The sequence below is a fragment of the Rattus rattus genome, chromosome 13 (assembly GCF_011064425.1).
Source record: "Rattus rattus isolate New Zealand chromosome 13, Rrattus_CSIRO_v1, whole genome shotgun sequence".
Lineage (NCBI taxonomy): Eukaryota > Metazoa > Chordata > Mammalia > Rodentia > Muridae > Rattus > Rattus rattus.
Window position 1 is genome coordinate 20,369,004 of NC_046166.1, and position 25,284 is coordinate 20,394,287.

The 25,284-nt window shown below is 43.7% G+C and overlaps 1 protein-coding gene across 2 annotated transcripts in view; it reads left to right on the forward strand.

Annotated features, from left to right (window-relative positions):
* The first annotated feature begins 621 nt into the window (after positions 1-621).
* Positions 622-25,284, forward strand: part of Slc18a1 (solute carrier family 18 member A1) — a 30,454-nt gene continuing 5,791 nt past the window's right edge. Inside the window, exons 1-9 of one of the 2 annotated variants that reach the window (XM_032919202.1) lie at positions 622-1,100; positions 2,406-2,760; positions 3,902-3,960; positions 7,894-7,977; positions 9,113-9,205; positions 10,702-10,791; positions 11,000-11,043; positions 17,616-17,676; positions 17,754-17,849. In XM_032919202.1, the coding sequence (XP_032775093.1) occupies positions 977-1,100; positions 2,406-2,760; positions 3,902-3,960; positions 7,894-7,977; positions 9,113-9,205; positions 10,702-10,791; positions 11,000-11,043; positions 17,616-17,676; positions 17,754-17,849 (1,006 nt within the window). In that variant the 5' untranslated portion in view covers positions 622-976. The remainder of the gene's footprint in view (positions 1,101-2,405; positions 2,761-3,901; positions 3,961-7,893; positions 7,978-9,112; positions 9,206-10,701; positions 10,792-10,999; positions 11,044-17,615; positions 17,677-17,753; positions 17,850-25,284) is intronic. The other variant, XM_032919200.1, reaches the window with a different exon arrangement.

Sequence of the window (25,284 nt, forward strand, 5' to 3'; positions counted from 1 at the left end):
CACGAAGGAAACTCATTGTGAGAGTTAATATCTTATTACGCAGCGGCATGCCTCTCTGAGCAGGGTTCTATAGCTTAAATACAAAACCAAGAGCTCTTCAAACATTGTATATCTACAGAAAAAATAGAGTGTAAGTACACAAGTTAAGAAGCCTGGGATCGACATCAATTGTGAGACTCAGAACAAATCTCTCCAGCTTCCAAGTCTTTGAGTTTTTTTTTTTTAACTGTTTTTTCCTCCTTAATGCTTGTAAGTGGGCAAACAGAGAGCGTGACACATATTTTTGCATGCTACAGTTTCCTATACTATAATTTCTGAGTGGTGATAAAAATATGACTTATTTACATAGTCATCTAGTTGCTTTTATTCGTATTTATTTGATTTTTGAGACAAGGTCTTGCTGTGTAGCTGTGACTAGGATCTCAGACGAAGCCCTAAACTTTTGCTTCTCCTGGCTTCACCTCCTAAGTGCTAGGATTATGGCGTGCACCACCATGCCTGACTCATGAAGTTGCCTTTTACAACAGTGTTTTTTAAAATTAAAACTATTTAAAAATATAAGGGAAGAGAGAGCAGTGGCTCAGACGTCTACACCACTCAGATAAGAGACCAGTGCCTGACAGTTGAGAAACAAGAAGGCTGTTCGTCTGGAGAGTCTATTTAATGCGGTAGGTATAATTTCAGACCTAAATCTCTGGACAGCAAACCTTCTCTGGAAGGCATTGTGGGAAATGTTGAGTTATTGAGATTATGTAAGAAATGAACAAAGAGGCACAAAAAAATTCAAACTCTTGTACTATTTGCAACCCTTCACACTTTTCTTTTGAACAGTGAGCTTCGCTGGACCAGGCGGACTTCTTCTTCTCCTATAAAGGTGACAGAAGACCACATTTGTCAAGGGGTCTTCCTAAGCCCTGGGAGGAGAGGCCCCCACCATCTCACTCCCTACCCAGCCCAGCCTCCTGCAGCCCTTGCCATGCTCCAGGTTGTTCTGGGTGCTCCTCAGCGGTTGCTGAAGGAAGGAAGGCAGTCCCGCAAGCTGGTGCTAGTGGTGGTGTTCGTGGCTCTGCTCCTGGACAACATGCTGCTCACTGTGGTGGGTACGTTTGGGGCTCTTTGTGCTGAGGGGGTATCTGCTTTGAGTCACAGCAGGCAGCATGTGTGCTGGTTGATTCCATCGATGGGCAGAGACTTGTTAAGTTTTTCATCTGGAAAAGACATGGAGGTTGTTAAGTGTTGGCAGGAAGTGTAGACAGAAGGGTCTGAGGGCTGTCAGACTTGAGACTAACGACTCCAGAGTTCTAAACAAAGACAAGTTCATAAGCACCTGGCAGGGAGAGAAGACCTAAGCCACCATTTTGTTTGTCTTCTATGGTCGCTGATGACTCTATAGTCACCTGGGGCAATGAGATTTGTTTCTCTCTGATGCTTTTCCAGCCCCTTCCTTGGAAACACAGGATATCCAAGTCCTTACCAAGCCCTGCCTTGTTTGCAGGTCATTGCCTCATAGTTCTGCATGTTCTGGCTGATACTCCATTACTTTTACATGACAATACAGAAGTGTATGACTAAGTTCTAGCATGTTGTCCCTCCTGGATGAAATATATGTTTACAGAAGAGGCTTCTCGTGACAAGTGGATAATCCAGTAGAGTCGATCCTCATTTCTTGTGGTTCTATCGTTAGAGTCATATTTAGAAAACTCTCACAGGCACTGCCATAGCAAATATGGAATCTTTGCACTAAAGGGAAATATGCATACACACATTCCACTCCACCATAGAGACTATGAAGTCTTGATGTCAATGCATCCTGGTAGGTTCTGTCTCTTCTACAAAAGGAAAACAAGGCTCTAAGATGTTAAGTGACTCGTCTGAACTTTCCCTTAGCAAGTGCTGGGGCCGGAATTCCATCCCTGTGAACTGCCTCAGAGTCAGAGCTTCTCACACTGCATTACCTGGATATTGGCCTCCTCCACCCTGGGTCATCTGGTAGCTAACACAAGGAGGTAGACCTTTGGCTGCCTCCTTCAGCTGTTCTACTTCAGCTGTGTGCATTCTGTGGGTGAATATGCATATTTAGAATATGTGCACTGGTTAGTCTATTTTTCCCCATCTGTGGAAAATCATTATAGATTTATCAAGTATCGATGCTCAGGCCATACATGATATAAGAAGGTAAATTAACCAGTGAGGATGACACAAATTCATGAACACTAACTGGATCATGGGTAGAATGTGGTCCTTTAGGAAATAGGATGATTTGGGCGGGTGTCATCTTCATTAGGCTTTAAATAAGGTCACTTCCTTCTGCATAGAATTGGACCTCAGAGTAATTCCTTTCCACATAGTAACGGAAAAAGGATCTCTGTCCTTGACTCTCCTTACATATCCTCATTGATTTTCAGTGCCCATCGTGCCCACCTTCCTGTACGCGACAGAGTTCAAAGACAGCAACTCTTCTCTGCATAGGGGTCCTTCTGTAAGCTCCCAGCAAGCTCTCACCTCTCCTGCCTTCTCTACCATATTCTCCTTCTTTGACAACACCACCACGACTGTAGAAGAGCATGTACCCTTCCGTGTAACGTGGACAAATGGCACCATCCCTCCTCCAGTCACTGAAGCCGGCTCGGTACCTAAAAACAACTGCTTGCAAGGGATAGAGTTCTTAGAAGAAGAAAACGTTCGGATTGGGATTCTATTTGCTTCAAAAGCTTTGATGCAACTTCTGGTCAACCCATTTGTAGGACCTCTTACTAACAGGTAACTCAGTAGCTATAACCTCTGTCTTAGTCACTGCTCTATTGCTGTGAAGAGACACCGTGACCAAGCATTTAAATTTAGGGCTGGCTTACAGTTTCAGGTTAGTGCATTGTCATCATGCAGGAAGTGTGGCAGCATGCTTATAGTACTGAAGCAGTGCCTGAAAACTACATCCTGATCAATAAGCAGAGAGAAAAAGAATGACTCTGGCATTGGCATGGGTTTTTGAAACCTCAAAGCCCACCCAACGTGATATACTTCCTCCAATAAAGCTACACCTGTTAATCCTTCTAATCCTTTCAAAGCCACTTCATGGTAACTAATTGTTCAAATATATGAGCCTGTAGAGGCAATTCTTATTCAAACACTCAAGTGTCCCATCTACAAAATAGACTCAGGCTCAGTTCAGAGGCCCAGGTTTCACATAGGTCAGTGGTTCTCAACCTTCCTAATGCTGTGACACTTCAATACAGTTCCTCATGTCGTGCTGACCCCCAACCATAAAGTTATGTTTGTTGCTACTTCATAACTGTAATTTTGTTCATGTTATGAATCATAATGTAAATATCTAGTACATAGAATATCTGATATGTGACCCCTGTGAAAGGGTCACTCAGTCTCCAAAGGGTTGTGACCCATAGGTTGAAAACCACTGATATAGGTGGTTAGAAGAGAAAAGAAGGAATGCTCTGGTTCCTGAGGGGAGACAGCCATATGGAAGCCTGTTATCCTAAAGGATGGCAGTTATAGGTGAAATGTTGCAGGCTCCACTTTTTCTTAGCGATGTGAATATTGAATGCTGAGAACAGAAGCAGTGAACAACTAGCAGTTGGTGAGCATAGCTTGAGTGGGATGCCGGAGAGAATAGGGCAGACTGAATACAGTGTGAAGGAAGCTCTGGCTTCCTAGAAATCTCATCTAGGATGATCCTGAGGTTTTGAAAGCTGCCTTTTCTGGGAAAAAAAAATTTGGGCTTTGTCTGTGGGTAGATATTCATGTTTGTTTATTTATGGGTATGCACTCACATATTAAAATTATGCTTCCAAATGAACCCTATCTTTGTTCCCACTCAGATTAAAAAAAAAAAACTGTCCAAGTTTATGAATGCAATGCTATCTTTCTTTGTTTACTTCCGTTTTAGGATTGGCTATCACATCCCCATGTTTGTTGGCTTTATGATCATGTTTCTCTCCACACTAAGTAAGTCATTTGCTTTTCTTCACTAAGCATCTTTTATTCCATCACTACAGTATAAGAGCAGGATTGAGTTACCCAGAGAACAAGTCAGATGGGACATTGAATGTTTCAGCCACTGGAACAGGGGCTCCTCTAATGCCATCATTCTCATCTCCTATAGGAGAACAGGTTCTTAGTTCAATGAAAATCATGAGGGGCTGGGTATATGTACATTTACTTGTTCAGGTAGGGGGGTGTGTGTGTGTGTGTGTGTGTGTGTGTGTGTGTGTAAAACTAACCTCTTGAGCAAGCTTACTACAAGCCCTCCATCTTTTAAGAGAAAGTATTTTGTTGGGATGCCATGTAAAGGGTGACTGACAACAAAAAAGGATGTAACTGGAAAAGTCCCTAAGGCTGTATGTTTCCCAGCTAAAGCTTTAAAGATCATACCTTAGGAAAGTAAATTTGCTACAGAAACTAGAAAGTAAATGACAAATCTCGTCCAGTATCAGTTTGACGTTACTAATAAAACAGAGGTGGAATCACCACAGTGAGATGAATAAGCTTGATGTTTTAGCCTGAGTAATGCAGGGAGGAAGCCCTCGGGGATGTCCACTTTAGGGGATCAAAGTAGGGAAGGCACTTGTGGACCCACCATTGGTTCCTCTGCTGATTCTGTGCTCCAAATTACACAGCTTCGCCCCTTTGATTTTTTTTCTTGGTTTTCTATCACACGTCCTCCTTCTCAGCTTTTCTTCTCTCCCAGAGTAAGAACTGATCCAATGCAAAGTTCAGCAAGAAGTAGGATGCATTTACAGATGTAAGAGCTTGAGATGAGACATTCCGGCTGACATTGGGAAATGCATTTGTGTTATTATAACTGAAAGAAAGAAAATGAAGTCACCAGGCTCTGATGCTTAGTTCTGAACTTGGGGTCACAGAGAAGATCCTCATTAAACTCTGTGTGACAGTAAACAAAACTAAAACCAGTTAATGAAGGCAAGGGATTTATGGGGGGTGGAGGGCTGGTTCAATTGGAAGGACAATGGGAGAGGGAGGTGGGTGGGAACCAGAGTATACAAGTATGAAGTTATAGAAGAACAAAATCTACTAATAAGAAAAGAAACTTAGGAAGTTCAGATTAGCAGTGTTCATTAGTCTTCCATAAGTTCAGCCTGTGTTAGAGAGTAAATTAGGATCACAGTCATCCAATGTGACTTACAGATTCATTAAAAAAAATATTTCTGGAACAGATATAAAGAGTAAAATAGGATCTATGTGTAAAGGAGGGTGTAGTGATTGCCCTTGGGAATTATAACCATACCCTGCAAAATAAGACTATGAAGTGTATCTGTGACCCAAGCTATTTAGCATAAAATTCTTGCCTGCTCCTCTGCCAAGAAACAGTAGGTTAAAAGCTTTTCTATTTACCTCACTATGTGTTAAATAACAATTATGGTTTCTATGATGTCACTAGTGTTGTTCTACTAAGTTAGCCTAATTCTGTACAAAAGAAAATATATTTGGGTGTTAGGACAAGCTGTGTAAGCCTTAGGGTCTGAATAAAATAGTAAGCAAGAACTGGGTGTGCTGGCACAGGCTGTGATCCTAGCACTTGGGCGAAGGTCATTGTCTTGGCTATAGTGAGTCCAAGGCTAGCCTAGGCTACAAGGGACCCTGTCTCCAAAAAGCAAAATTACTAAGAAGAGTTTGCTGGTGCCCATCACTCCTCTCTGGAACCCTTCTCTGGGAATTGTTAATGTAACAAATAATGGCCCACATTAATTCAGAAAAAGGAAAAAAGAAAATGATTGTTTTTTTTCCGATAGTGTGACCAACTGTCCTGATTTTTCCATGACTGAGGTTTTGTACAATGTGACTTTCAAGTCTAAAACTAAAAACGTTTCAGGTAATACAAGCCAAATTGGCCACTTCTTTCTTTAAGGACATAGAAGTGGGGCTTGAGCTTACTAGATATTAGAAAGCCTGAGAACCGGCATTATAGGCTAAAAAAAGAGGAACTAAGAGTGTATGCTTTTGGGAGACAGTGACTAGCTGGGTGTGGTCATGTTGGACTGCAACTAAGCTCATAAAACACAACCAAAAACACCTCTAATGAGTGGTCAGGAAGATTCATTTGTCTGGTCAGACATCTTGAGAAGGATTTTTTTTTCCTTTGGAGATATTGGAAGATGAGGGATGTCTGATCTACCAACACGACCTCCACAACCTATAATTTAGTTTGAGACAGAGCTCTCTAGCTTACCTCTCAGTTTTGTTTGTGTTAGTCACTAGTAGGTGGTCTGCCTTCAAGACTATGAGTTCACTGTACTTTTTCTTCTTTCACATCTACTACCAGTCCAGCAGAGCAGCACGGTCAGCATCATGTAATAAATCCCAACTGTTATTTTTTTTTTTTCGGAGCTGAGGACTGAACCCAGGGCCTTGCGATTGCTAGGCAAGCGCTCTACCACTGAGCTAAATCCCCAACCCCCCAACTGTTATATTTTAATATGTTAATTCTTTAAACAACCTTTAAATTTATCTATCTTTATGTACATTGGCATTTTGCTTACATGTATTTCTTTTTTATTTAAATATTTATTTATTTTACACATGTGAGCACACTGTCACTGTCTTCAGACACACCAGAAGAATGCGTTGGATCCCACTACAGGTGGTTTTGAGCCACCATGTGGTTGCTAGGAATTGAACTCAGGACCTCTGGAAGAGCACCCAGTGCTCTTAACTGCTGAACCAGCCCCTAAATATGTTAATTCTCTGAAATAATGGGTCTCATCTCATCAGGTCCGCTTAAGGTCTATGTAATAGAGACTCATCTCTGCTGTATGCCCAGAATGTCATCCTCAATGGAATCTGAGTCAGCTTGGTAGCTTCCTTCTCCTCCTCCTCCTCCTCCTCCTCCTCCTCTTCTTCCTCCTCCTCTTCCTCCTCCTCCTTCTCCTCTTCCTCCTCCTCCCCCTCCTGCTCCTCCCCCCTCCTTCTTTTCCTCCTCCCTGTCTTCTTTATATTCTTAAAGGAATTCTTGATGTTTATTACTGTGTATTTATTTGCTTGTTTATTTATTTATACTCTATATGCATGCAGAGTGCATTAAAGTAAGAGGACAACTCTCAGGAGTTGGTTCTGTCCCACATGTAGTTCCAGGGATTGAACTCATGCTGCAAGTTTGCCAGCAAGCACTTTTACCCACTGAGCTATCTTTCTGGCCTAAAAATCATTCTTTTAAAAACTGGTTTTATTAATATTTTATTTTGTTACCTGTTGTTGTGATAAAATGTTTTTACCAAAAGCAACTTGGTGAAAAACAGGGCTTGTTTGGCTTACACAGTGTAGTCCATGGTTGAGAAAAGCCAAGGCAGGAACCCAAAGGCAGAAACTGATGCAGAGATCATGAAAAAAAGATGCTTACTTAGCTTGCTCCTAATAGCTTGCTTAGCAAACTTTCTTATACTATCCTGGACCATCTGCCTAGGAATGGCACTGCTGTGTTGGGCTGTGTCCTCCTGTATCGATTAACAGTTAAGAGAGTGTCTCATAGACATGGTCACAGGCCAATCTGGTCTAGGCAATTCCTCAACTGAGGTCACCTCTTCCTGATGACTCTGGGCTATTTGGTTGATCACCAAAGCTAACTGTGATAGTTAACCTAATTATCCCAATATCTGATAATAGGTTCTGTAATGAATTTCATACATGATATTATGTAATTTTGATTATTTCACCCACCTCCCTAACTACCCTCTTTTATCCACCTTCACTCACTCTGATGGGCTTTGTCTTCCCAAAGAGATCCCCTGCTACAAGTTGAATTAGGGTTACTTACAGAAGAGTGGGTGAGGGGCTATTTACAGGAGCCCAAGCAGCCTACTAGCATCTAAAGAAGATGTTTCTCTTCGCCCCAACCTGGATTATTGTGCCTCTTCTCTTTCCCAGTGTTTGCTTTCTCTGGCACCTATGCCCTGCTATTTGTGGCCCGAACTCTCCAAGGCATTGGATCTTCGTTTTCATCTGTTGCAGGTAATGCTGCAACACACACACACACACACACACACACACACACACACACACACACACACACACACACACACACACACACACATAGACACACACACACACACACACACAGACACACACACAGACACACACACAGAGACACACACACAGACACACACACACAGACACACACACACACACACACACACACACACACACACACACACAGACACACAACACACACACACACACACAACACACACAGAGACACACACAGACACACACACAAAGACACACAGAGAGAGAGAGAGAGAGAGAGAGAGAGAGAGAGAGTACCACTACTTAGGTACTACATAAAATTTGTATGAAGAGATTAAGGAGACTGTCGTCTATGAAGGTAGCACTTGTGATTCAGGAACGAACTGGTTGTGGACTTGTGGGCAGGGCCCATAAATTTCTGGCCTGGATTAACTTCTGATGCTATTCAAGTGCAGCCAGCTCAAGTAAGAATAAGCCTAAGGCCAGGCAGGATTTTATCTACTGCTTCTTCATGGCCCTTCCTCTGCATTGCTTTTAATTTAATAGGAATTAGTATTTCAGTAAAGTCATTGGCGTTTTCCAAGTATTGATAAACAAAAATGTCACAGAATCCCAGGAGGCTGCTGTGTTATGCCACTCACATCGCTGAGTGGCATGATCGTATACTTGCCAGATAATGCCAGCCCATGCTCTCTCCCAGGTGCCTAGTATTTTCATGTTCCTCCTTGAGCACCATACTGAATACAATAGCCCACTCCAATGCCTTCCTTTCTGCCTTGACCTCCTTGTGCAGGGAGATGTGTAAGGAAATGAGAAAACCCTATGAAACATGAAATAACTAGGCATGGTATTATTATATTACCCTTCCTCTAAGGATTCTCATTTTTAACAATATTAACAATGTCAGCACCAGAGTAATAAGCTGTATGTAGGGGAGGATGGAGAGGCAACTGTGAAAGACAGTACTTGTGATATACTGTCAGCTAAGTCTTATAAAATCCCTCACATGAAATATCCAGTAAAGGCCATCACTCAAGATACGACAGGGTTGGGACCAAGGGCGGTGGGAAGCGATCAGCAACCTCCCATATGCCAACTCTAATGATTATTTTCCATTCAGGACTTGGGATGCTGGCCAGTGTCTATACTGACAACTATGAGAGAGGGAGAGCCATGGGAATTGCTTTGGGGGGCCTGGCTTTGGGACTTCTGGGTAAGTAGCAGCTAGACAAAGATCTGAGCTCAGGGGCATTGCACACTCTATAAAGATGGCTCCAAGAGGCAGGTACCTCCTGTCCTGGAAGAAAAGTATTTTCCATGCCTCCCTGGCCCAACTGTGTTCGCTCCTTCAGAACGATCACTAGGGAAAGGTAACATTTCTTTCTCCTTAAGAACCTACAAAATGCAGGAAGGCCTGGGGATGTCCCGAAGGCCAAACTGTCCTAGAGAGTTAATGTCCTCACATTAATGACCACTGCTTCCCTCACCCCTACTTTCATACACAGCTGGTGCTTTCCACAGGAGAGCTGGTCTTTTGCCAGAGTCCCTGCTGACTTTACAGAAGTAATCTCTCTTAGTCCTTAATACCAATTTGTGAAGGATGAATGGTTGTCCCAGGGAAAAGATAAGAATAAGAACTATTTAGGAGCTCTCGAAAGTAATTCGAGGGCCAGGAGTAAGGACTCAGATTTTCTATACTCAGAAGCACCAGCTCCAAACAACGTGCTTATGTTTTTCTTGAGGCGTAGACTGCGTATTGACTGATTGAGCTCTCCTTTTGCTGAGCACTCTCTTGTGCCAAGCACAGTGCTGGCACAGAGGGTTTAGACGTTGCAGGTTTCAATGATGTTCTGCACTCAGGGAGTTTCCAAGATGGTTGAGGGAAGACCCAAGTCTCTTTCTTCTCTGACCCTTGCCCTACCAGCCACCATGGTGGAAAAGAGAGGGGGAGAAAGCCTTGTTCTTTGTTAGTAGCCATATTGATACCCACCGTCGGTCGTGAGTCATATTAGACTCCTTCGTCGCAGTCAGAATCAGAAGAATGAGCTCCATCCCTTAGAGCCCCTTCACTATCAGTCTTCCCCCTTTCTTTTTGGTTGGAACATGGCGCTAGCCTCCTACTGGTTCTCTTTCATAGCCCCTCCTTTCTTCATGGTACACACCACCCAACAAATCTTTTGGAGCCTACAACGGGTGGTGTTTCTGTTTTTGATAAAAAGCATCATGTTTCTCAATAACCAACAAGGCCCAGTAGATACATCTGGACATCTTGAGCCCTTGATTAATGTTGCCTCATTTACACATTTCACCTCAAAATACGCATGTTCCATTCACATCAGCCTTCATCCACTTTTAGACCTTCAGGCTTGCAACTACACATCATCCCAGGTGCAGTAGACTTGGCAAAGCGTTTGGTCCCTTGGCCTTTCTGAATCATTTCACCAGTACAACACAGCATTTTGTGCATAGGATCATTTACTGCCGAGCATTGTGCCACATTTCAATTACTTGTCCTATTACCTCCCCAACCCTGCTCTGCTAAATTTCATTTACTAGAAAGATCTTTGTCCTTGAGAACGGAGACTGAATCTTCTCCACGTCTTTGCCCCCAGCCCCAGTAGAGCTTAGCCCCTAGAGGCCTTCAGTAAAGGCTGCACAGGTGATGTGGAAGAGTCTCACTGCAGGTCTCTGTGCTGCCTTTCCTTTCAGTGGGAGCACCTTTCGGAAGTGTGATGTATGAATTTGTGGGCAAGTCCTCACCATTCCTCATCTTGGCCTTCTTGGCACTTCTGGATGGAGGTAGGTAGCTCCAGACAGCTTAGTTCTGGTGGGAAGTATATTATGCCGTGGTGTCTGCCTTGACCTGTTTAGATGGGTCAAGGACTGCTCCATTCTAGGAAAAAAGGAAGAAACTGAGGAGAGTCGAGGTGGTAGCTATGTGGCCATTAGTAGAACCCCAGATAATCAGGGAATAAACAGAATATCCCCATTTCTCTTTTTCTCTCAGCTCTCCAACTTTGCATCCTATGGCCTTCGAAAGTGTCTCCTGAGGTAAGTGGGCATGAAACTCCATCATTCTGGGATAAACGGCATGGCTGAACCCAGGAGAAAGGTGAAGTCAGAAAAAGTGAGCCCAGATTTAGACTCCAGGCAGGTTTACACTTAGGGTAGCAAAGAAGCCTGCCTTGGAAGTGGACAAGTGGAAATTTATAGATATGGCTATAGAAAGAGCCATTTTCTAAGGGATAAAAAAGGTGACAGAGACCTCTGGACAACCTGCTCCATGAGCACCCCTAGTTGAACATCTTTCAGTCATAGTTAATAAATACCAGAGTTAGTGCTTATCTGACTCCAAGCCAAAGATGTCTCTGAGCTGGGGGATGGGCACAGCACTGAGGGAAGAGTTGTCCAGGGTGTGAGCACTGATCAGGGAGGTACTGGGGTGCAAGCATTTTTCCTGTGACAGAAGCAGTGGTGTCAGCTGGAGAAGGAACGAATGTGTCCACCATTCCTGGGCCAGGTCCTCTCAGACAGGTGAATTGCCTGAAGTCAAAGGAGAAGGGACTAGAACAATGGAAATAGAGAAGAAATGGTCACCGTTGGGCAAGCAAGGGTGAGTCTGAGCTGGAGGAGCAAGGAGGTGGGATCTACAAAACTGATAGAAGGAAGATACTAGGGTTATGATACTGGGGCCTGAGTATCAGTGGGAAGACTACAAAGAAGTTTTCCTTGAATTAGGAAGAAAATCTTAGAGAACAAAACTAAAGCAGTGAAGAAAGGCATCCAGAGACTGTCTTTCTTTTATCCCACTGTTTGCCTCTAAGAATGCTCAGCAAAATAAGGCAAAAGACATGATTTTCCCAAGGACTGGGGAATTGAATAAGACCAAACCAGAGCCAGAGACCCAGTCTCACGTAGCCCAGGCTGACCAATGTAGCCCAGGCTGGCCGTTAACTCAGTATGTGGCAGAGGATGACCTTGAACCCCTGTCCCTCCTTCCTTTACTTCCTGAGCTCTAGGACTACAGGGACGACCAAAATGCCTGATTCCGAAATTTCTTTTTTTAAGGCAAGGACAAAGAACAGAAGGAAAACAAAGAAGTCTCTGGATGATGAAAATTTAAAATTCTGCAATTAATGATAGTTTAAAAGGCTGAAATAAGAAATGAGAGCAATCCCCCTCATTAAAGAGGGGAGGGAGTTAAAATAGGGCAGATTGTAATGTCAGGGATGAGGGTGAGGGTGGGGGGTACGGGAATGGGGGGCACGTGTGGACCGAACAACAGTAACCAGGTGACCAGTGAAAAAAAGAAGCCAGGAACACTAGGGAATCAAAAGGCTTAAGAAGCTAAAAATAGGGATGGACACTTTCGCAGAGAGGGAAGCTATGCCTAAAAGCAAAGCAAACTGAGGCAGAAGTCACAGGTAGAGTGAGGAAGAGGGGCGTGTCAGCCCACCCCCTACCCCTGGCAGCAGAGGGAAGGGCAGGGAGGAAGAATCTTTGGAATGGAGTAGAACAGAGCAAGGCAGGTCAGTGCAGTCTGTGCGCTGTGAAGCCCCAGGAAGAGTGGAAAAGGAAATGACCAAAGGATAAGGAAGTGCTTCCTCCCCCAGGAGTTACCTCAGTGGGAATAACTGACACAGCCTGGGTGTTTGCAAGCCTTTGGACCTGCACTTTGTCCTCTGCATCGTTTTCTTCTTTTCCTGGTTTACTTATTTATTCTGGATTTTTGTGAGTCAGGGCCCTAAACTCTAAGTCTGTCTGGTATTAAAGTCAATAGTAATCCTCCTGCCCTAGCCTCCTGAGTTATAGGGCGGTAGCTATGAGCCACAACACCTAGTTTCCACTTGTTTTGTTTTGTTTGTTTAACAGGGTTTAAAATTATTTCTTTTATTTTGAGATTATAATACAAATACATCATTTTCCCTTCCCTTTCTTCCCTCCAAAACCTTCCATATACCCTTTCTCCTCCTTTCTTTCGTTCTTTCTTTCTTTTTTTAAATACATGGTCTGAATAGAAAATTGAGGGCTGGCTGAGTGCTGGTGGTGCATGCTTTTAATCCTATGTACCTGGGAGGCAGAGGGAGGGGCAGGGGCAGGTGAATATGAGTTCAAGGCCAGCCAGGTCTACAGAGTGAGTTTCAGGACAGTGAGGGTCCTGAAAACCAAGAAAAACAAACAAACAAGAAAAGGAAGTTGAGGGCTAATTTATTAGCAGAATAGTTTTGAAGGTTGGCCTAGGTAATACGTGGCATATTACAGCTTAGGCTTATAATTCGTTCCATCATGCTTACTTTATTAGCTTTTATATCCTACTTGATGTTTTTCTTCCAGTGTTCTAAGAAGAATATAGCATTTTTTTTACTCAAAAGAACACAGAGTACATTGATATTACATTTTTAATTCTTATGAAACGTTTAATAGATTTTATTCTATTATAAAATTTTTTAGATTTATTTTATCTTACATGTATGTATGGTGTGTGTGTGTGTGTGTGTGTGTGTGTGTGTGTGTGTGTGTGTGTGTGTGTGTGCCTGATGCCTCTGGAAGCCAGCAGAGGCACTGGATGACTGCTCTTCCAGAGGTTCTGAGTTCAAATCCCAGCAACCACATGGTGACTCACAACCATCTGTAATGGGATCTGATGGCCTCTTCTGGTGTGTCTGAAGACAGCTATAGTATACTTATATATAATAAATAAATCTTTAAAAGAAAAAAAAAGGAAAAGATCAGTTTCTTGCCATTATTCCTAATATGAGGGATTTTAAGAAAATCATTTTTAAGGGGTTAGAGGTTCTATTTCAGCAAAGATAGCAGAATGAAGGTGGTAGGTCACTGTAATTCAGCACTAAAGAAGCTGGGGCAGGAGGACCATGGGTTTGAGGCAGTCTGAGGTATACAGTGAAATTCCCTGAACAAACAAAGGCGTTTATGGCAGTATCATACCGAGGAATGAGATGCTGATTTAAAAAAAAGTCTTTCTAGCCATGATTAAAACAGTTAAGCAATTGTTAGTATATCAGCCACCAGGTTATGATAGTCAGTTTAAATACTAGTTATGAAATTAATTAACAAATACAGGAAAACTTTAGAAACTAGGATGGAGAAGAAAGCCATCCATGCGTGTGTACAGGGTCATGTGACAATATCTGTGCAGTATAAGTAAAAATAAATTATCCGAGTTAGGGAGCAAGAATGAAGGAGGTAAAGTGAGCAAAATGAAAATAGTTATGTTTTGTTAGTGAAACACCACAAAATCAAGCAGTGGTGGCTCACGCCTTTAATCTCAGCACTTGGCAGGCAGAGGTAGGTGGATCTCTGAGTTCGAGGCCAGCCTGGTCTAAGAGCGGAGTCCTGGGACAGCCAGGGCTCTGTTACACACAGAAAAACCTATATCAAACAAACAAACAAACAAACAAACAAATAAAAAACACTATGAAGAAATAATGCAAAAACAACAGAAGGAAAAATGAGGACATGTGTATGGTGGAAAAGTTTGACTCAGAGGCTTAGTCGATCAAGGTATTTGAAAAGTAATTAAAATCACATATGAAAGTCCTTGGCATTTTGTTTCAGGAGCCCTGTCTAGCACGCCATCTGTGGTTTGTCTTACAAATTCCAGGGATGACTATGTTCAGGCCTCATTTTACAGATGCAGAGTGCTCCTGAAAGAATTTAGCATTGTGATAGAATTGCTGCTCTAAGAGTACCAATTCCCCTCAGTGACAGATGCCTCTCTCAGTTTGCTGCCAAGGTGTCTGGGAGTAACCACCCACCCTAAACTCCTTAGAAAGAAGCACCAAAAGCCTGCTGGCAGACTCTCAGGAAGGTGTTTGCTCCCAGCACTATTTGGGAATATTCATCTAGATGGTTCTACCTTTACTTTACTGAGTGTCTTGTCTGGCAGTCCCACTGAATACTCACTGAAGACCACCTTGTGACAATAGGAAACTAGAGTATGTATAAATAATTTTTAAAGCCTTGAAGGCTGGATGTAGCTCAGCTGATGGGATGCTTGGTTAGCACACATGAAGCCTTGAGAGACGTCATACTCCGCCTCGTCTCCTTGCACTGCAATGTGTACAATGACTGCTTCCACGGTAGAGATCACACACACAGGTTAGTTGGCACCAAGACCTCCACTTCCAGCTCACTCCACAGCACTTGCAATTGGTTTCCTCAATCTCTATCTCCTCTGTATACATTTATATTGAGAATATTTAAAAATGTACATTTACATATTTGTGCAATCCTACAGGGTGTATAATCTGTACGTCCATGCCCCCCTACACACACTCACATACATACACATGCAAACACACACACCTACTAGGGAGCATCTTAGAGTTTTACAATCCCTTTGGACTTCATACTCTGCTTAGAAAGAACTTGCATTCATTTTTTATTTTCACCTTTATTGTGACTATTATGTACAATGCGCTTAAAATCCAGTTATGTTTGTTTGTTGATCTTGACTTTTGTTTGTTGTTTTTTATATTTCATTCCTCCATTCCTGCTTAGTGCTCTAGTGTACTGGACCCCAGTACAGACTGTTGACTTAACTCCTATCCCTCAAGGTTGTCAGCGTTGGCTTCTGTGATACCTCTCTTCCTGATGTGTGATTGGTCACCATGTCCCAGTGGCCCCTCCCCCTTTCTGTTCCAGTTCATTTCTGTTGCTGTGATAAAATACAGTGGTACAAGAAAATTAGGGGAGAAAGGGCTTATTTGACTTATAATCTCAGACTACAGTCCATCATTGTAGTGAAGTCAGGGCAGGACGTTGAAGCAGATAGTCACATCACCCCCACAGTCAAGTACAGAGAGAATAAATGCATGCATGCTAAGTTCTCTGGTTTACAATTCAGGACCTCAAACCAGGCAATGGTGCCACCAACTTACAGGCTGGATATTTTCATATCCATTAGGGAAATCGAGGCACTTCCCACAGATGTGCCCATAACCAATCCATCATAGAGAGTCTCCAAGATTGTGGCAAAGTAACAATTAAAACTGATCGTCACTTTTTCCTGGATGGGTGTACCCAGGGATGTGTCATTGTCTCTTCTAGTTAGAATGTCAGTCCTATCCAATCAGAGCTCCATCCTTACAACCTCCCTCACCATAATGTTTTCCTTTAACTCTCACATTGAGATAGGGCAGTAGCGGTTGGGACTTTGTTGTTTTAATTGGCAGGGACACAGTCACCTCACAGTGTTAGTACAGTGTTTGGGGGATGTAGTCAAAGGATATTAATCTCCCCGTTGCCATTTTTCCTTTTCTTCCCTCACCTATATCTATCGCAAATGGACACTTTACTTTTTTCCATTTTTTCTCCCAATTGACTTATGAATGTTTTCTTACTGCCCTCTGTTTCTTCCATAAAAGGCATCATACTGTATATGATTCTTTACATTCTCCTTTTTTTCTCCCTTGGTTAATAATGTATCCTGAAAAAATAACCCACCTTGCTGTCTTGCAGTTGTGTGGTCCACGTTTCAGAATGTGGAGCACAACAGAACATGTTTCACTCTGCTTCCTGTCTGTGCATCCCAAATAGTGCTTCAGCAAATAACAGCATGACACGCACTTTAGGATGTCAGAAGTAGTCTTCTCCCTCCATCTCCCTGGGCCTCTCTCTCCCTGCCTCTGGCAGTACTGTAATGGGGACTAACCACAGGGTCTTACAGCCTACACAAGCACTCCATCACTGAGCTCTTCCTTCAGCTCCGGCAATAACCATTACATACCTGAAATGTGATGCTTGCATTCTTCTTTGTGCGTATGTTTACGGTTTATATATCAATTTCTTTACTTTGATTTACATATATGGTAAGAGTATTATAAGTTTGGTTTTGGTACCTGTATATGTATCCATTGTTGTTTGCTCATCGTATGTGGTTATCATATCCAGACTATTAAATATCATATGTGATACTACACACCAGAGATTAGGAAATACTCTTTGGTTCCAACTACTGGGCTCCTTGGCTCAGGAAACACTGTGGGAAAGGTGGAATTTGAACCTGAGCAGGAAGAACAAGATAGAGAACTCCGGAGATGAGAAGGATGCTAATTTGGGGACAGATAACAAAAGGATGTTGCCTGGCAGCATGTCCAGGTGTAGCTGGTATAAGGGTGATGCCGGGAGAGAGGAGCAATCAAGCCCGATCATGAGGAACGGCATTTTAACCTGTGTGTTCAGGTTCCTCAGCTGCACTGTGTAGTTCAGAATGGAGAAAAGGAAGAACTCATTTGAGGAGTTTTCTTCTGTTCCATACTTACCGTGAGGTGAAGTATTCTACCTGATGGGGCAAATGACATTTCCAGAGAGATACGGTGGAAAGGCCCTGGACACCTATTGACAATGCTGGCCTTGCTTCCGCTCGTCGTGGGAATTAGATCCAATACAAGTACTCTGCTCTCATCGCCTCAAAACTTATACACAAATAGGCTCCGGGCCCAGCTGAGACACTACACAGGTCACTTCCTTTCCTGAGACTGGAGATTCCTGGTCTCTGCAGCAAAAGAGCCAATGATGTATAAGGTCCTAGCTCAGATCCTGTGAAAGCAGGAGTGTTGTAAACTCTAAACATTAAAGGTTCACGTTATTCATTTTCTCAGAGTGCCATGGGGACCCCGCTTTTGACGCTTCTCAAAGACCCTTACATCCTGGTAGCAGCAGGTAAGCTGGCCATGCCCACCCTTTCTGTGGGAGTCAAGCTTCAGGCAGCCACACTGGCTCACAGAATGGTCTCTCAGGTTCCATCTGCTTGGCCAACATGGGAGTCGCCATACTAGAGCCCACGCTGCCCATCTGGATGATGCAGACCATGTGCTCCCCCGAGTGGCAGCTAGGTAAGTGAGCTGGGTCCCCAGCAGAGCTTGGATACCGGTGGGCACTGTGGGTTTGGGCACCAGGCAGGTGCTGTGGGCCTTTTTGAAAGGAATAACAATCATTAAGTCAGGGTAATCAGCCTCTCAGGGGCTGGACACTGCCTCCCTTCATAGACTCATCCCCATGCCCACACCCATGAACTGAGTCCCGATCACCTTGTGAATGAAGGTGGGCAATGGAGAGGTAGCAGTTCTAGTACTAATGCGAAACCATTCAGTGTTTCTAGCCAAAGGCCTGTTTTGTTTTGTTTTGCTTGTTTTGTTTTGCTTCCCTAGCATTGACTGGCAATCTAAATTTCTGCAAACAACATAATCTTTCTGCATTACTTTTCTCATTCTTGTGATAAATACTCAACAGAAGCAACATAGCAAGGGATGGACTTCTTTTACCTGTGGTTTGAGAGGAAACAGACTGTCTTGGTGGGGAAGGCTTACAGCACTGGGACATCTTAGTTATGGAGAGACCACGAAGCAGAGAGCAGGAGAGGCCTGCACCCTCTGCATGTGGCAACCTCTTTTAAAAATTCCTTTTTTATTTTGACTAAAGGCCCAGCCCAACGGATGGTGCTGGCCATGCTTAGTATGGGCTTCCCTTTGTGTTTAAAGCCCTGTCCAAATGCTCTCACAGATTGCTCAGAGGCGGGTCTCCTAAGTGATTCCAGATTCCATAGTTGATAAGACTAACTACTATGCTTTCTAACCATCACTTATAAAGAATGGTAGTCTCTTATTTATATAAAATGATAAAAATCTGTTTCGTTATTCCAGCCAGCGAGGCAGATGGCCCTGAGAATAGCTCCATTTAACTGACAACTAAGCACATGGCTGTTTACTCTTCCTCCTTCCCTCCCTCCATCCCTCCCTCCCTCGCTCCCTCCCTCGCTCCCTCCCTCCCTCCCTCCCTCCTTCCCTCCCTCCCTCCCCTCCCTCCCTCCCCCTCCCTCCCTCTCTTCTTTCTTTCTTTCTTTCTTTCTTTCTTTCTTTCTTTCTTTCTTTCTTCCTTCCTTCCTATTTTTAGGGGTAAATCCCAGGGTTCTCACGCAAACTGTGCACATGTTCTACCACCGAGCTACATGCCCAGCCTGTTCTCTTATCTAGTAAACCCTGAGATATAAACCCTAAGCCTGAGTGCCTATGAAAGTTTCCCCATGACTGTATACCACACTATTTTAAAGTAATTTGGTTTCACAATTGAGCACCACTTGACTTCAATCTGAAATGAACACGGAAATGCTTTGAAAGGTAGTCAGAAGCTGCTTCAAAGAGCTGTTGCAGGCATGGATGGCCTAAGGTACTCTGTGCCTGTATACTCTGCAGGATAAGAACCAAGCACAGTCTCACTACACCCCCTCTTACTGTTTTACACACTCTGTAAAGGGTGCTCACCCTCCATCCAGATCCAAAATGGAGGACCCCAGCCTCTTCTGCTCTATGTAGGCCGGGAACCTCCATGTGTGACTTTGAGGGAGCTTAGAGAGAAGGCCTGGGCCTCTTCCAGGAAACCTGAGGACAACCGGGCAGGAGAGGCTACGTGCAAATGATCCAGTCAGTACAACAGGGCAGGCGAGGCCTGTGGTGCCAGAGGGGAAGCTGATAAGAACCGGATATAGCTCGATGTACCATAAAAAACACAGAATCTAATTGTAAGGGACCAATTCTGAGCAGGGCTCCAGCTGTACACTTAACTTCAAATTGAATTTCTCGGCTGCAACTGCCTCTGACCAAGACAATTAATTGAGTTAGGCAGCGTTCAGTGCAGATAACATCTCTCCTGAGGAGGTTCTGGTCCCTCTGGCTTCTGGTACCAGTGAGTACACCATAGCCGGGAGCAGCCCTCCCTCAGCAGTCCAGTTAGCAGCCTCCCTTACCAGTTCCAAGTCAGTTGGTTACTGTGATCTTATACCACGCTCCTCAGCACGGCCTGCACCTCTAAACTCTACACCATCTAATAGAATTCTCCAGTGATGGTGCCACATGCTGGAGGAAGTTGGGATACTGGGGCTTTGCAGCAAGTTAGCAAAAACACGTTCAATCCACCCCACTCCTTCCCTCCCTCCCTCCCCCCTTCCTTCAATCTATTTATTTATTTTTTTGTGTGTGTTCAATGCATTCCAAGTACAGTTTCCCTTCCCTTTACTCCTCCCAGTTCCCTTCCCAATACTTCCCCTTGCCCCCCAGATTCACTCCCCCATTTCCCTTCAGAACAGGTCCCCCCCAGGGGGTGTCCAATGAGCACTGAATAACAAGTTACAAACCCTGATATCAAGGCAGGGTGGGCTGACCCAGTAGGAGGCAAAGGGTCCCCAGAGCAGACAAAAGAGCCAGGGACAGCCCTACTCCTGGTCGTTGGCGTATGCTGGTAAGATTTGCTGAAAGAAGCAGAGGCAGGAGATCTACTACTTCAAGGCCAGCCTGGGTCACACTTCTTTCTTTTTTAATCTTATTTTTTTAATTATTATTCTTTATTTTTTTTATAGTCCATTCATTATCCCTCCCAGTCCACCCTCCCACAGTTCCTCACCCCATCCCCTACCCCCATCTAGAGGATGTCTCCATCCCCACCCTCACCCCACCAAACCTCTCCGCTCCCTGGGACCTCAAGTCTCTCAAGGGTTAGGTGCATCTTCTGTCACTGAAGCCAGAGCAGGCAGTCCTGTACTGTCTATGTGTTGGGGGCTTCATGTCAGCTGCTGTATGCTGCCTGGTTGGTGGCTCAGTGTCTGAGAGATCTCCGGGGTCCAGGTTAGTTGAAACTGCTGGTCTTCCTATAAGGTTTCCCTTTTTCTCAGCCTCTTCCAGCTTTCCCCTAATTCAACCACAGGGGTCCCCAGCTTCCATCCATTGGTTAGGGTGTAAATATCCTCATCTGACTCTTTCAGCTGCTGGGTGGGCCTCTCAGAGGGCAGCCATGTCAGGCTCCTGTATTAAACAGTTTTGTTTTGTTTTTCTTTTGAAACTGGGTTTCATGTAGCCTGGTCTGTCCTTGGCCTGGAAATGTAGACGAGCTTAGCCCTGAACTCCTCATCCTCTTGCTTCCGTCTCCCAAGTTCTAGGACCTTAGGCTTCAAGGCATGTGCCCACACATCCCACGGAACAAGTGATGTTTCAGTGAATTTCCAGGGGACAAGGGTATATCCCACAGCCATCACCAGTCACCCTTGGAAAAGTACTGGCCATGAGAAACACTTCTCCAGATTGCAGGAAGGAGCACAGGTAAAAAACCAACCAAACAACAGCAACAAATTCTTGAGAGAGATATGTGGTCTGAGAGGGACTTAGTACCACATGGCCAATGGATCCTGGGCTCTGCTACCCAGGGCAGTAGACAGCACTGGCTTTGGAAACAGTTTCACCCCAGTTTGGATTTATGCCTAGTCACTTACTAATTCTCATGTTGAAGAACCACACTTTTTTCTTTTCTTATATTTATTTAGACAAGCTCACACTACATTGGTTAGACTGGTCTTGACTTCAAAATCCTTTTGTCTCAACATCTTGTGTGCTGGGGTTGGTTATAGGTGTGCATGACCACACCCGGCTTTCCTTCTTCATTTGTAAAAATGAAGGTATCTTTAAGCATTGTTTTGGCCTTTGGCCTTATTTCAGGGAGGTTACTGCCAAGCATGGATTATAGGATTTACTAAACTGATAATCACGTGTGACAGTCACGGTTATGTGTGATCCACCCCTGAAGACAGGCTGTGAGACGTATGTGGATGTTGATTAGCCTAGAAGACAAAATACTGCTGAAGTACAAGCTCGGGTCAGCTGCTGTGGAACAAATGCACGTTTGAGGAAAGCTTCATTTAGGAAGTTTCACACAATTTACAAGAGTGTCAAGGAGATGGGTAACTAGGCCAGCCAGCTTCCTCTTTCTGTGTATCAGCTAAATCATTCAGTAGTTATTACCTCTAGAGGTTCAAAGGCAGTTAAACCCAAATGAACAGATACAGTTTCAAATAGATTGCCATCCTGGACAGAGAAAGTAGACAAACACAGGAGGACACGCTTCTCTAATGCTACATAGGACACAATATTAAAAGCAAACAAGCCACAGGCCAGGCCCAGGCTGACTGTTTGCTTTGGGCTTAGGATCAGAGCAATGATAACTTTTTATTGGGTTACATTGTTTCCTCGAGGTCCAAAGTGATTCAGGGAAGGGCTAAAGACCCAGAGAAACTCACAATGTTGGTTCCAAGCAGGCCCTCAGGCCAGAGCTGGCCAGTCACTCTGATGGGCTTGGGTAAGGGGAGTAACTGGCCTTGGAGTGAGATGCCTGGGTTTGCCCTGATCATCACAGATCATGATAATTATTAAGGCAAATGTTCATAGGGCACTTCATCTGTGCTAAGCCAGTGTAAAATGCAGGGTGTTCTCTTTTTTTTTTTTGTTTTGTTTTGTTTTATTGGTTTTTGTTTTCTATGAACATTTTTAATTTTAATAAGTATATAAATACAATGTAGTTTTACTATAGCCATCCCCTCTCCCTCTCCAACTCTTCCTATATTGCCCTATCTTCCCTCTAAATTGTTGGGCTTGTCTTTATTATTGTTTTGTGTTGTGTGTGTGTGTGTGTGTGTGTGTGTGTGTGTGTGTGTGTGTGTGTGTGTGTCCTACTGAGTCCAATAGTGTTGTCCACGTGCTCACAGGTGTAGGGCAGACTACTTGGGTATGGAATTTTTTTTTTAAAAAAGGGGTGATCCCTGAAGAAAATTGATTCTCCTTCCTTCTGACTACTGGGGATTAGGGAGGGTAGAGCCTGTGAGACACTGCCCCATGTACATTGGAATGCTGACCAGAGTGGTCTTGTTCAGGTAACCGTATTATTGAGATTTCATGGGTACAGCTTCCCGTCACATCCAGAATGCACTTTATAACAGTCTCCTGGTCCTTAGTTAGGCTCTTCACAATATTCCCTGAGCTCGGAGTGTAGGGTTTTGTTACTTTGTTTGGCAAAGGGCATTTTAGTCACTTACTCTCTGTGTTTGATCATTTGTGGCTCTTTGCAATAGCCTCCATCTGCTACAAAAAGAAACTTTTATGAGGGCTGAGAGCTCATATAGTATATTCTTGGTGACTGGCAACCATCTTCTCCCTGTGTTATTTCATTTTATCTTTATAACAAAATACTTAAGGTGGACTAACTTTATAAACTTACACAGTTTGGGAGGTGATTGGTCCAAATAAAACAGGGCTAGTTCTAAGGAACTCTGGTAGAAGGTCGTACCGTGTATACAATTCAGGGTCCAATCCCATCCTCAAGCAACTCACTCTCACAATAGTTCTTGGGCCTAGTGGGAGCCACCTCAGTATGTCCCCGGGTAAACCCTTCAATAATCAAAGACCTGCCCCAACCTCTAGCAAAATCTCATGTAGCTCAGGCTAGCTTCAAACTCACTGGGTAGCTGAGGTTGAGAATGAACTTCTGATCCTTCTACCTCTACCTCCAGAACGCTGGGATTACAGGTACGTGTGACCATGCCCAGGTTATATGATGTTGGGGATAGAACCCAGGACCTCTTGTGTATGCTAGGCAGGCACTCTACTAACTGAGCTACATCTACACCATAGGCCTTTCTTTTAAAGGTCTCTTCTCTACCCACAGCACCATGCTGGGGACCAGGCCCCCATTTGCATTCGTGGCAGGGCTATGTGCATGAGAGCACAGGTGCAGAGGCCAGGTGCTAGATTCCTCTGCAGGTGGGGCTTTAGACCGTTGTGAGCCACTCAACATGGTTGTTAGAAACAGACCGTAGATGCTTTGCAAGAGCAGTAAGCTCTCCCAACTACTGAACTATCTCTTTAATCCCCATTTCCATGATCTTAAAAACTCTGTGTTTATGACCTCTCCGTAGAGCTCTGCCCTTGAGTATCTCTCTGTCTGACCTCTACACGTGGTTGTTTCAAGCCCTTCATGGACCCCTTGACTTCTCCTCCCCACTCATCTTTTCTGTCTTCACCGTCCAGTCGATTGAAATAAAAAGCTTTAGTTCTCGTTATTTCTCTCTCCTCACTCCCATTGGGCCCCAACACATGCTCCTGTACCAGGCTAAGTGGTTCCTTCTTTAAGCCTTTCAGCTTGTGTTAGGTGCTGCATATGTCCCAAGCCCCTTCTCTCTGGTAAACAAAATCTCAGCTTAATCACCACCCCCTCAACCTTTCCTCGGCTTCCCAAATGTACCTTCCAGTCAGTCACTCTGACATTTGGATACATGAAATTTCTGTCACAGTTTTCAAAATTACTTTCTTTACTTAATTTTTAGCATTTAGTTTTATTATCTATCTCTCCTCGAATGTGAGTTCCATTTGAGTTATAATCATTTTTTGGGTTTATTTGCTTGTACTTGTATTGTTTTAAGATAGTGTCTTCGTATGTAGGCCTTGAATTTACAATCTCCTCCATCCAGCCTAGTAGAAAAACTCTCAAGAACATGGCCACAAAACCCAAAGTACATCTGCAACACAAAAAGGCAGGAGGGTGCTTCTCTGCTAAGGGCGCTTAAGAAAGCGAGCACCTCCAGGAGGCTTCCTGTGCCTCATTCTGAGTGCTTACACTTTGGCTTTGAATTCTTACCTGATTGGAGTAATTGATGAGCAACATAAAACATTTGTGCATATGTTTTAATTTTAGGGAAAATGCTAATCTTTGCATTTTTTATGTTTCTTTCTTACAATTTTCCATTAAAATAGTGCTTTGCTATCTTGTTTAATTCTTTGCTTGAGAAGACCACATTGTCCTTGTGGCTCCCACAGCTTACCTAGTACTAGGATTACAGACTTGCACTGTATTTGCCTCTGTGTTTACCTTTCAAAAATACTTTATACTTCATGTGCATGGGTGTTTTGCTTATACATATGTTTTATGCATCATATGCATACCTGTGCCCAAGAAACTGGAGTTACAGACATGGAGGTGCTGGGAATCAATGAATGAACAGCTGGTGTTCTTAACCACTGGGCCATCTCTCTGGCCCTTCTGTGTTTTTCTTATCTACTGCTCAATTTCTAGCCTTAAGAATACCTGGTATATGGTAAAAGCTCATCAGAAAGAAAACAAGAAAGAAGGAAAGAGATGGGAGGGTAAGGAAGAAAGAACTCAAAAATAACAAGTAAAATTTCTAAGGTCACGTGGTGGCCAAGCATATACTAAACCCAAACTGTATGATCCAATATCCATGATTGAGATCATCAGTTTGTTGTCACAAAGTCATGTGGCCAGGACAATAGTTAATGAAAGCTTTCACAATCTCTGTTCAACTTGTTCTCCACTGTTCCCTGGAAAGATATAATAGCAGCTTTGCTCTGTCCACATGTGGGAACCAAGGCTCAGAAAGACTTACCTAGGACCATGGGGAAAGCAACAAGAGGACAGATCATAAGCAAGTTAAATTTGACT